The 13,466-nt window shown below is 40.3% G+C and overlaps 1 protein-coding gene across 1 annotated transcript in view; it reads right to left on the reverse strand.

The window, feature by feature from the left end:
* The window catches only part of NOX4 (NADPH oxidase 4), a 105,149-nt gene that overhangs the window by 25,766 nt on the left and 65,917 nt on the right, over positions 1 to 13,466 (reverse strand). Inside the window, 1 exon segment of the mRNA XM_034074456.1 lies at positions 9,993 to 10,074. Coding sequence (XP_033930347.1) covers positions 9,993 to 10,074 — 82 coding nt within the window.

The raw sequence follows: 13,466 nt of genomic DNA on the forward strand, positions 1-13,466 counted from the left end.
GGTATACAGTGAAGGGAAATACAAAGCTGTAATTTCTTTAGGTAACATCACAATGCACCACACAGAAGAAAGCAAGATATCAGTCCTCAGAATTGATCAAGTTTTTGTTAGACACTTTTGAGTACTGTTTGGAACCAGACAGAATACAGAGAACACACTGACAGCTGTATAGGTTGTAGAACTAGGTTACTGTACAGGTGAAATGGATTTGGGGTAGGAAGACTGACCCTGCTCCCATGTGGCTTTTTGGAGTCTGCAGCTATTTTGCCTTACACAAGGTCTCAGAAGAATGAAGTTCATTGCAGAGTTTGGTTTTAAATGATTTCCAACCACACACAAACTTCATTTAAATCTTGTACTACAAAGATACCTTGACAGCAACAGATAATTAAGTCATAAAGCAAAGTGTTATATGAAAGCTATTAAGCTCTAAAGCAAATTATTTTAGTGTCTTTTCTTTCTGGCTGTTGCCTGTAACACAGCTTCTCTCATTGCTTTGGGCAAAGAAAATTGTCACTATGTTCCTGATAGCAAAGAAAAGCATTGCTAGTTACTAAACACATGTAATGCCTCACTTTAGGTGCAGATGCTTAGACTGGTAATTTTCTGACTAATCTGTAGCCCAAAAAATTCTTCTATTAAAAAGCAACCACCAGGAACTCTGAATATTGCCCAATTTATCTTCACCATCCAACAACTCAGTACATATCTTCTATTCAAACAGCTTTTGAGTCAGGGCTTATCTACTTTAGTCTCCAATTCAGCTCATGAACAGGCTCAGCTAGCTGATTAGGCAACACGCAGAAAGGATTTGGCAGCTAATACCATGGGCTGTTGCTATTCTGCAGCTGCTAACAATGTTTTCCAGCTGCTAGCTGTCTGGATGTTCAAAAGTACTTGTGATTCTTACAAACCACTTGACATGGCTGTAGAGGATCTTTCCTTGAGGCTAGCTTGGCCTACTGAGCACAACTTCCCAGCACCAACTTCTGTCCCTATGACTGAGGATCATTAATATCTGGAATAACACACATACTATAGGATGAGATGGATTTTCTACTGCTGCCAGTTTTTAAGACTTCAGAGTAAAGCTTTAGACCAGCTGTTGAGGCATGTTCCTCCATGACATGGGGCTGACATACATAATTACTTGGGGATGGATGCTCAATTCTGAGTGGTTCAGTTAGCATCCCACAGCTGAGATCTCCTACCCATTTCTCAGAAGACATAGTAGACAGCTATTAGATCATTGTGGGCCCCTTGCTGTCCCTATTTATCAACAAGAGCTTGAAATCCAATGTGTTGCATGAAAAAATAAATGTGAAGCTTCTCCCTCACATATACTAAAGAGCCTGGCACTCAGAACTGAAGATTCCAGTTGCTAAAACTGAAATCTAGGCTCATGTCTTGATAAGAACAAGCCACCCTTGCTCATTTTATGCAAACTAGAATATCATAACCGTCTCTTTCAGCGTTAAAGCTTGTGCTCTTACACAGAGCATACACTTGCTCTGCTACCGCAGAGGAAGAAGCAGTGTACACTGTTGGCAGCAGTATTAAAGAACATGAAGAATGACTTGTGGTGCTGCTGAGATGCTTAAAGAACAAGTTTACTTGGTTCTTCAAACCCTGCTGGGGAAGGGCCAGAACAGCAATGAGTGTTGCTCAATTTCTGGCCTCCTTAGAGACCAGGAAATACAGGTTTTGTTTATGTCTTATATGAAATACAAAGGATAACATGGTAGGCAAATCCTTTTTCCCTCCCATTTCTTACATATATTTAGGGGCACAATATTGTCCACTTTCCCTATTATTATAGCCAAAATAGTTCTCCCTTTGCAGTAAGACTAACAGAACACCAACAGAAGATGCTTTCGCCTTTAACAGGCTCTACAAAAGAAAACACCGTCCAGGATCCCTCACTGAAAGCATGGGGCCAAAAATGTACAGGTAGGTGTATGGGAGTGAATGAAAGATGCTGTTCCCTTTTATCCATACAGTCGAGGAGAAACTCACTACTGTCAACAACCACAACTCTTTAGCACTTGTTTTTCAAGAATTTGGTTCTTGGATTTCTGTAACCATGTTAATTGTGAAATTAATTTTTAAACTAATAAAAGCAATATTTATTAAAGACTATGATAAAGCTGGATGTAAAGGCAGATGGGATCAATGTAACTGTTGCATAATGAATCAAAGAGCCTCACTAATGATTTCTGCATCAAACTACTATAACTTCTGTTTGAGCTGCCTAAAAAAACATCCTTCAAGACACGTGGCAGATAATTCCCCAAAGCCTTACACTGCTGCTCAGCGGCAGGCAGGTATATACCAATTAAATCAACCAGCATTATCAAGAATCATGCCTATGCTCCCAAAACCAATGAAGAACAGCTGTAATGTTTTGTCTTTCACCACTCACTTTGAAGAAAGCAATGATTTCATCTCCCAACTATTTTGAAAGTTTTAGCTGCCTTTTATTTTCAGTCAGCCCTTTCCCCTCCTCAATTGGGAGCATTGCAATGTTTTGCATAAAACAGTTTATGACTGCTAATGAGCCACAACTATGCTATGATAAACAGACCTAAGTTAAACTTGCATTCTAGACTGCTTGGTACTTAAAAGAGAATATCTGTGCACATGAAACTTCTATTTTGCTTGTATATTTCTGCACAGATCTCTCAGAGGATATAGTTTTTCCCCCACATTTCTCTACATATGAAAGATTTGTACTTCCTTCAAAGATTCTTAGATTCCAGGTCTGAGATTTGTTGAAGTTAGCAACAAAATTCCCACTGATTTTAAGGGGACTGAATCACTCTGTGATGTCAGGACCTGAATTACGGCCTTTGAAAACGGAACTATCTATTTTGTACTAGAAGTTACTGGGGAACTGATAAGCTAAACAAATATAGCCCCTCTCTCCAGGAATCGATGCTCACATTAGAGTTTAATGTGTAGTCCTAAATATTTCAAGATAATGACTTGATCTTGTTTGATATTACATGGATGTGTCCACATGAGTCTCTGTAGGATCTTAGCTCAAACATGTAGTACACAGTATGAATTATGTCCTTTTTCCATTTCCATTATGATTTCACCAAAATCTAGATCAAATATTTGCCTTCTTAGTGACATGATTACTCCTATAACATGATTGCTGTTTTTTATAAACAGCTACCAGCCTTTACCCCATCGCCACTGTTGTATTTTTACCACATTTAGTAGAAATCCCACTTGACAAGAAAATGACAGGAGGTTTTCATGGAGCTCAAACCTGCACTGGTCTGGAAACTCATCAAGATAACCCCATATTACCACAAGGATGATCAGGGGACTGGAGCACCTCCCACATGAAGACAGGCTGAGAAAGTTGGGGCTGTTCAGCCTGGAGAAGAGAAGGCTGCGTGGAGACCTCAGAGCAGCCTTCCAGTATCTGAAAGGAGCCTACAAGTTTGCTGAAGAGGGACTATTCATCAGGGACTGTAGCAATAGAAGAGGTAATGGATTAAAACTTAAATAGGGGAGATTCAGATTAGATATAAGGAAGAAATTCTTCCCTGTTAGGATGGTGAGGCACTGGAACAGGCTGCCCAAGGAAGCTGTGGCTGCTCCATCCCTCGGCAGTGTTCAAGGCTAGGCTTGCCAAAGCCTTGAGCAATGTGGTCTAGTGGAAGGTGTCCCTGCCCATGGCAGGGGGTTGGAACTGGACGGTACCTTCCAACCCAAACTATTCTATGCTCACTGTAAGTCCCATTAAAAAATAAATGTGATGGCTCAGTGCTGCTGGTGAGATGGTTAGCTTGTAGCCTGCATTTTGAAATTAATCTTGGAGCGCTTCAAAACCAGTAATTTTCATGCTTAATGTACAATGCTACACAAAGCATTTAAAGTGCTTGTGTGGGCATTTCTGAAAGACTCCTTCACTTGGCACTTTCCCATCTGATTTCAGCAATATGGGCAGGCCACGTGTTTTTGCAGTAGAAAACAGGATAGATGTTATTTTAGATGAGAGAGCCAGTTGCATGCAACTGAAAGGACTATGGAAGACCTGATTTCTATTTCTGGCCTCATCCCCAGGAGAATTGCTCCTGGGTGACACTGGTAACTCACATCAGAGTCCCCTGCCACACTTTCTCCTCAATAACAAGAGAACATCTTTTGTAAAGCACTTCACAGAAAGCCTTTTATACTAAATTCACTCTGTGAAAGTTCACCTCTTAAGATTAAACACTGCTTTGCCTTTACAATGAAGACTGAGTGATGAAAACATAGGTCATTGTTTTTCCCCTTGTTGGACACCAAGGAAGATGTTGCCTTTGTTTCTAATGCAAACTAAACCGGGTTTCTAGGCCATGATCCTGCTAGCTGCTCTCGTGCATGTTTAAATCTGAATTTCAGGGGGAAGGCACTGTCTGAGCACCATCATTTCCAGAAGCCATAACTCACTACTTTCTCTAGTTAGACACAAATTATTTTCCTCCAAAAAGAAAAATGTTCTCAAGACAGTTACAAATAAGACGCAAGTTTTATTCCTGGGGTATTATTTATGTAATATTATCAGTTTCTTGGCTCGGATCTCAAGCTGTAGTAGGCTGGCACAGATCCCTTACAGATCCATTATCATTAAAATGAGTAGCAATTGGGAACCAGATGGCACAATGGTTTAAGGCACTAACTTTCTGCCGCCTATTTGTCTAGACTACTCCATGATGAGAATTGAGTAACACCATTTGGCCTTGTTTGAGCTGAAACTTTCAACAGCTTTCCAAAGATGACCTTCAAAATATGTAATTGAAGATACATATATATTGATAAATCAAGATCCTGCTTTTTTTCTACTTTGTGACATGAAAATGGTATTTTTGTGCATACAGAAGTCTACCTTAATTTACTAAGAATATATGCCAAAGAAAGGTTTGTAGTTTATGAGTGGTGGAAAGTAAATGTATTTGGAATACTCTGTTATTTCATTATACCTGCGAGGCTCTAAGTTCATCTTTTTTTCTCCCAAATTCAACACCTTATCACTCCATCAAAAAATAATAAAGTACTCAGTTTACATTGTCTTTCTATTTGACAACAAATAAGTGCTGTTATTTCTCTATATGTTCATTATGGAAAGAGAAACGAAAACACTTTTGTAATTCCTGACCATGCTTAAAAAATAAAAATAAAAAGTAAAACTAAAAATAAAACTTTGAAAAGGTTTTAAAAAACAAAACCCCAAATGATTTGAGAGACACTTTTTATGTAAACCTTACCCTGCAAAAAACTTCTAATTATTTGTCTAAGTTTTTAAATCACCTCCAGACTCTTGCACGGATATGTCATTTCAGATGGTACAGGGCTTTCTTGTCTAGCAGCAAATGGTACAGTGAGATGGCAGAGACTGGAAACTGAAGTTAAAGAAATTAATGTCATACATATGTGAAGTAATCGACAAGTGGAACAAGCTGATCCAAAGGCTTGTGAATATTCCAGTTTTTAACATCTCAATTTAAAGACTGGATGTCTTTCTAAATTCATGCTCCGCGTGAACCAGAAGCTTGCTGCAGGGATTATCGGTAATGCTCTACGGCTTATGTTAAGAAGGGACTCAAATTAGCCGGAACATAACAGCTCCTTCTGTTCTTAAAATCTGTGAATCATCCAAGAACTTTTCCACCAAAACCCACAGAAGATAAGAATGAAGACTGAAAATATTTCTGAAGGGGGGAAAAAAAGAAGCAAATAATCCCTTTAAGAAACCCACATGTGTATTTGAGGATTTCATTAATATCATGAAAATAGAAAGTACAGCTGAACTGTCAAGTCACTTGTATACAGAGAAATTTGCTAAAAAGCTGTAACGCCAGCAGCATTTCTGGCACATCCCTCTCAAGTGCTGTTTTGTGCAGTGTCAGCCTCCCTCCTGCCTTTTTCACCCACCAACCTAATTTCTCACTTCTTTTATCACTTCCGTTATTTCCTTTTTCTTTTTTTATAATTTCTATTTAATTTTATTTTTTGACATTATCAGGCCCAAAAGACACTTCTCTGGTGTTACAAGGCAATTGCGCATCCTTCCCTTGTGAACACAGAACGGGAAGTCAGGAGTGGAGTGGAGTCAGCAGGAAAAGATCAGAACAGCTTTGGTGGGATGGAGCAATCTGTGCCCCTGCTTCTAACACCAATCATCCCGTCATGTGCTGGACCCTCAAGCCCAATTAATGACTATAATAGTGTCTTCTTTAGGAGCAATCCTCTGTAGCCTGTGTCAGCACTTCAGTAGTTACTGTATTTTATGGGTGAATCCATGTGATAAAATACCATATATATGATGGATACAATAAATGTCATATCCATCAGGAATGTCATCAATGAAGTAGGCAACCAAGGAAAGCACAAGCTTGACACCAGCATGAGAAGAGCTCCTGCAGAAATGTGCTATGAGTGAAATCTTGAAGTGCTTTTTATGAGATACAGGAGCTACAATGAACATTGTCAAAGTAATGAGTTGGGATAAGACTCACTGCAACAAGTTCAGTTTGTTGATGGGCCTGGTTGTGTTGGGGTAACTCATCTCAGTGACTTCAGCACACTCATGGAAAGAGGGAGAGAAGGGACAAATCTGTCTGTGATTTGGTTCACATGCAGAGGCTCTTCCCACACACATACACTTGGAGGCAGCTATGTGCCCCAACCCATCTGGCTGCCCACAGCTGCAGGTTTATTCTTAGTTTCAGGAATGCAAATCCTCATGGACATGGTGATGGCTTCATGTCAGCTAGCAGACAGATTTTCTCCTTACAGCATTTCTCTCTGTGGAGGGGTGAGTTTCCTAATGAGGTGGATGAGGCGATCTAGTGACATTTGGTTTCTGAACCATGCATTTCATCTTCTGACAGTCACTTGAGGTATCAAAATTACCTGCCTGGATTAGACTGGTTTTGCTAGTTCAGTAACCTGTAACTATATGAAGTGTAATATGTTTCATGATGAAACTAGTATAGGCATTTACAGGAGAACATAATTCTGTATTTCTTCCCCAATAACTGTAAGTTTTCCATGACACAGCTATGTTGTGCTTGAGTGAAGTGTGAGAAAAACCAAGCTCCATCTGCTCTGCAGCCTTGTAAAGAAAAGTTAGAGGATGTATACTGCAGGTTGGGCTGGCTGGCTGGATGCTGTACCAATGTGCATAGGACAGCATCTCAGTCCACAGGCCACAAGGAAAGATGATGCTCATGATGCTACACTATTTGTGGACACACAGTACTAAGTTAAAGAATTCAAGGTGATGTGTCATGTAGCTTTACAAACCTTAGTCTTTGTAAAGCTCGGCTCTCTGTAACCTCCTCCATGTGCCAGAGTTGGTATTTGCTCCTTGGCTAAGCCAAGACCAGCAGATTAAACCCAGGCAAACACATAAAAGACCCTGCATTTCTCCCTTCATAAATCAGGAGTAAAAAGCATATTTATTTGACTCATTTACCCCAGCAAAACCAGAGCAACATGCATGCACATTCTAGAAAACTTCTTCCAGCTATTCCAGTGCTCAGACATCATCTCTGAGAACAATCACATCCTCAATATTATCCTCCTGTTCCCTGGGAAAGAGTTCAGGTTGTAATATAATAAATGTACAAGAACAGGCCAGAACATCAAGGTTTCTATTTCTTTCAAAAATTGATGGATTATAGTTTGCTCGTTTAGCCTTTAATATTTATTACTATGACTCTGAATATCCTGAGAAATGCAGAATATCTTCCTATCCAATCTCCTTCCTTTGGACATGTCTTAAATATATGCAAACTTCTGTCTTTTCTACTTACTAAGCCCTGCTTAGTCAACCTATTGAGCTAAGTCATTACTAAAACTTCTATTTTTTATCTTCCATATTCTTAGCATTTCTTTAAGCATTACAAGTTCCACCTTGTTCTCCATGACAATGTCTTATTAAAACAGCCTTACTTCTCAGGTCCTCATGTAGTACAATCGACCACTGCTCAGATGACATCAATGAAGGGACACTGATTTATAAGATCTGTCTGTTCATTACCTTCATTTCTGTTAAGTGACCTTCCAATGAAAATGAGCATAGGGAAGGGACAAAAACTGACATGGGAGTAAGACAAAATATATTATGAAGATGAGCAGGTTTTCTGCCTTGCTGAACACAAATATTTCACTTGAAAGACAACCCCTAGAGAACCTAGGACATGTCAAGAGTCTTCAGCCTGCTTCTGAGTGAATTATAACACATGCTACATTTCTGTAACAAGCAAGCAAATTTGCACCAATCAGTGATGCTATGAACAGAAATCTATTGCTTTTAGAAGATATGCAAACTTCTCTTTCAGTTAGGTGCCAAAGTTTGGCTGATTCTGTGTATTAGAGGAATCAGTCAATCTCACCAAGTAATGTGTCTGAAAACATGTACTGTTTTGGGATGCAAGGCCACTGTAACTTCTAATAGGAGTAGAGCTCCACAATATATGCTATTTTTGTATGGTCGTCAAAGGCCTGAAGAATCCATTGAACAGAGGGCAACAGGCACTCAGTCACCTACGAATCTGACAATGCATAATATTGCTAGTAGGCTGTACTTGCCAAGAATGCTAGTAATAAATTGAATGTAAAGAAATGGAAAGTCAGACACCTCAGAAATGATTTATATAGAAATAAGTCTGTTCTTTGAGGAAGGGTGATAAACTAGTTTCTCAGACCAGTTTGACAGTGTCCATACCATAAATGAAAACATCTAAACCAAGCAAAGTGTTCTGCTGCCATGGAAAAATAACTGTTTCAGTGCTCTGAAGGGTGAGGAGAAAAATAATATTTAATAGAAGAACTAGTGAAACAAGTAGACCAGTCCATCCACCCAGGTGTCCCCCATAGTTTCATATATCATACATTCACAGCGTTCCAGTAAAACAGTGGCAATGGATAATGCAAACAATAAATTCAGGGGGATCTATCCAGGAAAATCCTATCTCCCCTTTGAAATTTTGTCAGTGAATAATTTCACCATTTTAAGAATTAGGATTTCATCCTTGACTGCTTTTATTTTCAAGAATTCACAGTGAGGAGGTGACTGCTTTTCAGCACTCAGCCCCTCTATTTGTTACCTTCTCTTCAGAAAACTCATCAGACTTTAAGAGCTGTATTTAACACTTAGCTCCACCGCCTTCCTATGTATTTCAGGAAATAATCACTAAAATAAATAACATTGCTTATTTCCATTATCACTGCTGGCTTAGCGCCAGACTTTCATTCTTCATTCTCCTCCCTCTGTCCATCCTGCACTATCCTTCTTTCATTGCTCACTCTGGTCACAGTTAATGTGAGGACCAGTTCTTTGTCATCTTCACCTTCTCCCCCCTTCACTGCCTCTTCTCAGGACTTAACTGAAAGTATCTGTTTTTTCGAACTAATATAACAAGGAGCATTCATTGTTTCATTCAGGTATGTCACTTTGGAGAATAAGAGGTTTTGTCCAGGATACTCTATATATGCAAGACCTCCTAAACACAAAACACTCCTCTTTTGGTTTGCCTGTATCTATATCCCTAAGAAGGGCAGAAAAAAAATGTTTTCTAGTCCTTGCAAGCTTCCAAAGGGGAGCCTTTTAAAACCCACGGGAATCTGTCACCCTAAATGATGGAATCCCACAAGACAAGTGTGGGGATTAGCCTGACAAAACATCTGCCTATGTCAACACAGTGCCAAGTGAAACAAAGCTCCACCAGACACTGATCCAGGCAACCTAATGTCTGCACTCTGCCACCACCACCTCCCTGCTGACAGCTGGGCACACTTGCAAAGCACGTCTGCTTCTCCCTGACACCACTGAAAGACTGCAAAGCTCAGTGCAAGTGTGGCTGCTCCCTGACAGCTCTGCTGTAGGACTTCACACCAAAAGCATGTACAGTGCTATAAATGCTTCAGTCTCCCTTGCCACAAATAGATAAAGAATGTATTTCTCCCAAGAAGACAATCTTACTTACTTAGGATAGCGCCTCTGCTGAAAGATGGGCAGAATCTCTGTATCTTGATTGGAATGTAGGAGCAGTAAATCCCGAAATCTTTCTGTCAGGACAAAGAAAAATAAAAAAGAAGAAAAGAAAAAAACAAAACAACAAACCCAGACTGTGACTCTGCATTCTAAGCACAGGCCACATGTAAGCAAGCATCAATATCAGTGAACTCTCTTCTCCAGCAATATTTACCAGAGGACAAGGCTATAGGGAATAAAATCTATATATTCATACAAAACTGCTGCTAAGACCAGAAATCACTGTTTCCAGTAAAACTTTTTAGTAATATTTTTAAATGTCTTTTTTTATCCAATATTGAATTCCAGTAATGCTTACAAATTTCTGAGACCTGTGTACAGGTCTTCTGGATATCATATACAGACAGCCATAAAAAGTCCCTGCCTTGAAGAGCTTAGTCTGAACAGAAAGGAGGAGCCACCAAGAATGGACCAGGATCTATAGGAGCTTCTATCAATACCAATTTCCCAGTTCCTGGAAGATGGGAACCTCCTCAAAACTCACTTGATTTACAGATAGAAAGGTATTTCCTACCCAGGTCAAATCCCTTCAGCACACCCCATAGCTCTCTATAGCATGGGAATGTGCTTTGTTTCCTTCTTTCCTTCCATCACTTGCAACTTTTATTTAACCAGTCCTTCAGTGGCACAGAAACCCAAGGCACTGGTGATGCTCTTCCCACCTTTGCATCCCCTACTCTTCCTGCAGTACCTTATAACAGTGGCTTAAAGTCTTCAGCAACAGGTTTTATCCATCATTTGCTAAATGACAGCTTGTGGCCTGTGTTGTTTGTAGTAGCTGTACTGCGGGGTTCTCCAAATCAACTATCTCTTCCATGTAAGCTCTTCATTCTGGGAACTGAACCTGAGGATAAGTGCAGTCCTCCTCCCCTTATATCCCTATGTATCTCAAACTATCTTCTAACACTGGGTTTACAGATAAGGATATCAAGGGATAGAAAATCAGTGGAGAAAAAAATATGAACCTCCCATCTCAAAAAAGGAATCATAGCAGCTTTCTTACTTCTTACAGGTTTGTATATGATAGCTTTCTTACCATCCAGTTTTATTTACTGTTATGTCATCATAACCAAACTCCATTAAATTGGATACAATTCATGTAACCTCTAAAATGAAACCCATACTTAATAACACTTTGATGAAAGCATGTTAAATTCAGAAGAAAAACTCTCCTGTTAAGGGCTCAGTTTTAAAGGTCAATAGTCTCGGTGTAATCTAGTCTTTCATCAGCTGGCTAAGATGTATTGCAAACATCTCAGAGAGGTACCAGGATCTGCCAGTGAAGAAACAAGGGCTGGTACTTAGTTTGTTCCTTTATTTCTACACCTCTTCAAATCAATTCTGAGCAAATTTTTGGAGGTTGTACCTCCAAATTTCTTACTGCATCTTCAAAGTGAAACTTAGCTTTCCCTGTACCTAGCTAGGACAGCAATTGGATGTGGCCAACAAGAACAGCAATGATGTAAAGATGGAAGTGAAACTCAAGGAGCATTTTCAGGGAACACTCTGCTCATTGTCTTGACATAGAGCTTGCCATTACAGCTACTTCTTGACCTCCTGTTGGATTTTTAGGAAGATGAAGAGATTTGCCTTTTTCCTCAGTCCCCTGGTACATGGCAATATGGTGTATGTGGGCATGCCCTGTATCCTTAATGATATGCTATGATCTTCAAAACACACTGGACAAGAACTGCAAGGCTTCAGGAAGTTTTCACTGGTGCAAAATGACCAACTGTGTATGTTTCAGAACAACCACATCAAATTCCACCCCAGCCTCAGGAATCTCCCAATATAACTTAAGCTCCTGGCACATTTCTAGGAACCCTTTTTAATAAGGCTTTGTATGAAGAAGAGCCTTTGCGTGTGCCTGGTACAGGAGTGAGAAGTTTTCACTGGCAAACACTAAACGACAGCACTGGAGGGTTTTGACCTCCAGAACACAGTGCAAAGCATCATGGTTAAGGATTTGTCTTTGGGGTGCTCTGATTTATTTATTTTGAGGGTTTATAACTAGGTGCAAGAGCAATGCAAAGCCTGGGGAGACATGCTCCTCTTAGGTCAACAGTGTACAACACCCCATTACACGTAAAGTGAGTGAGGGTTGTTTGGCAGACCTTGCAAAGCACTTGTGACTCTCTAGGAGAGACAAAACACATCTTAGTGAAGGAGCAGGTATTCCCACTCCATTGTTCTGCCCAAGATGGACGGCACCCAGGCAACGGGCCGTATTCCATCTCTATTCCCATATTCCATGACTCTTTTTCTTGTACTGCTGCCCTTTCCCATTGATCCAGACCACCTGGCTGCACTCCAGGACCCAATTCAACAAGCCACAATCTTGAAAATGTTTTGAATAGTAATGTGACAGGGCTGGCCAGTAGTGGAGTGAAAGCAGCCAAGTTACAGCATCTGAAATTGGCCTAAACATCTTCCCTACTGGATCTTGTTTCACTTAAAGTCAACTTTGATTTTTTTCCCCCACACTATGGCAAATTTCCCAGGCAGATGTATTTTCTTTTCACCATACGACTTTACTCATTTTTCCATGTGTCATGGTTTAACCCCAGCCAGCAGCTAAGCACCACAGGGCTGCTCGCTCACTGCCCCTACTCCACAGCAGGATGGGAAAGGGGATTAGAAGGGTAGAAGTGCAAAAACTCCTGGGTTGAGATAAAGACAGTTTATTAGGACAGAGAAGGAAGAAAATAATAAGAGTGGTAATAATAATAATATTAGATTATACAAAACAAGTGATGAACAACGCAGTTGCTCACCTCTTACAGTCCAATGCGCAGCCAATTCCCAAGCAGTGGCCCTCGGCCAGCTTTTACTGAGCATGATGCCACATGGTATGGAATATCCCTTGGCTTAGTTAGGACCAGCTGTCCCAGCTGTGTCCCATCTCAACTCCTTGTGCCCCAGGCTACTCACTGGCAGGGCATGAGAAGCTGACAAGTCCTTGATTTAGTGTAAGCACTGCTCACCAACAACTAAAAACATCAGTGTGTTATCAACATTATTCCCCTACTAAATCCTAAACACAGCACTGTACCAGCTACCAAGAAGAAAATTAACTCTATCCCAGCCAAAACCAGGACACCATGGCAACACCTACGCTATATGGTAGTGTTCCATCTCATCTCAAACACAACCTACAACTTCCTGGAGCACATGCAGCCTCCACAGCCTATACATCCTGAACAGAAGCCTCTAGGATTAATTTGTCCCAAATGACCATTACATACACACTTAACCCTTCAGGTCTATAGTATTCTCATATTACCCATACATGGGTGCAGTACAGAAGTCACACTGGTGCCCATGACACTGCTGTCTTTAACGACTGTGCAGCAAGATGATGAGGGGGGTTATGAGAACTTTGGCAGCTACTGACAGAACAGAAGTA

This window comes from Melopsittacus undulatus, chromosome 2, assembly GCF_012275295.1.
Source record: "Melopsittacus undulatus isolate bMelUnd1 chromosome 2, bMelUnd1.mat.Z, whole genome shotgun sequence".
NCBI classification, from domain to species: domain Eukaryota; kingdom Metazoa; phylum Chordata; class Aves; order Psittaciformes; family Psittaculidae; genus Melopsittacus; species Melopsittacus undulatus.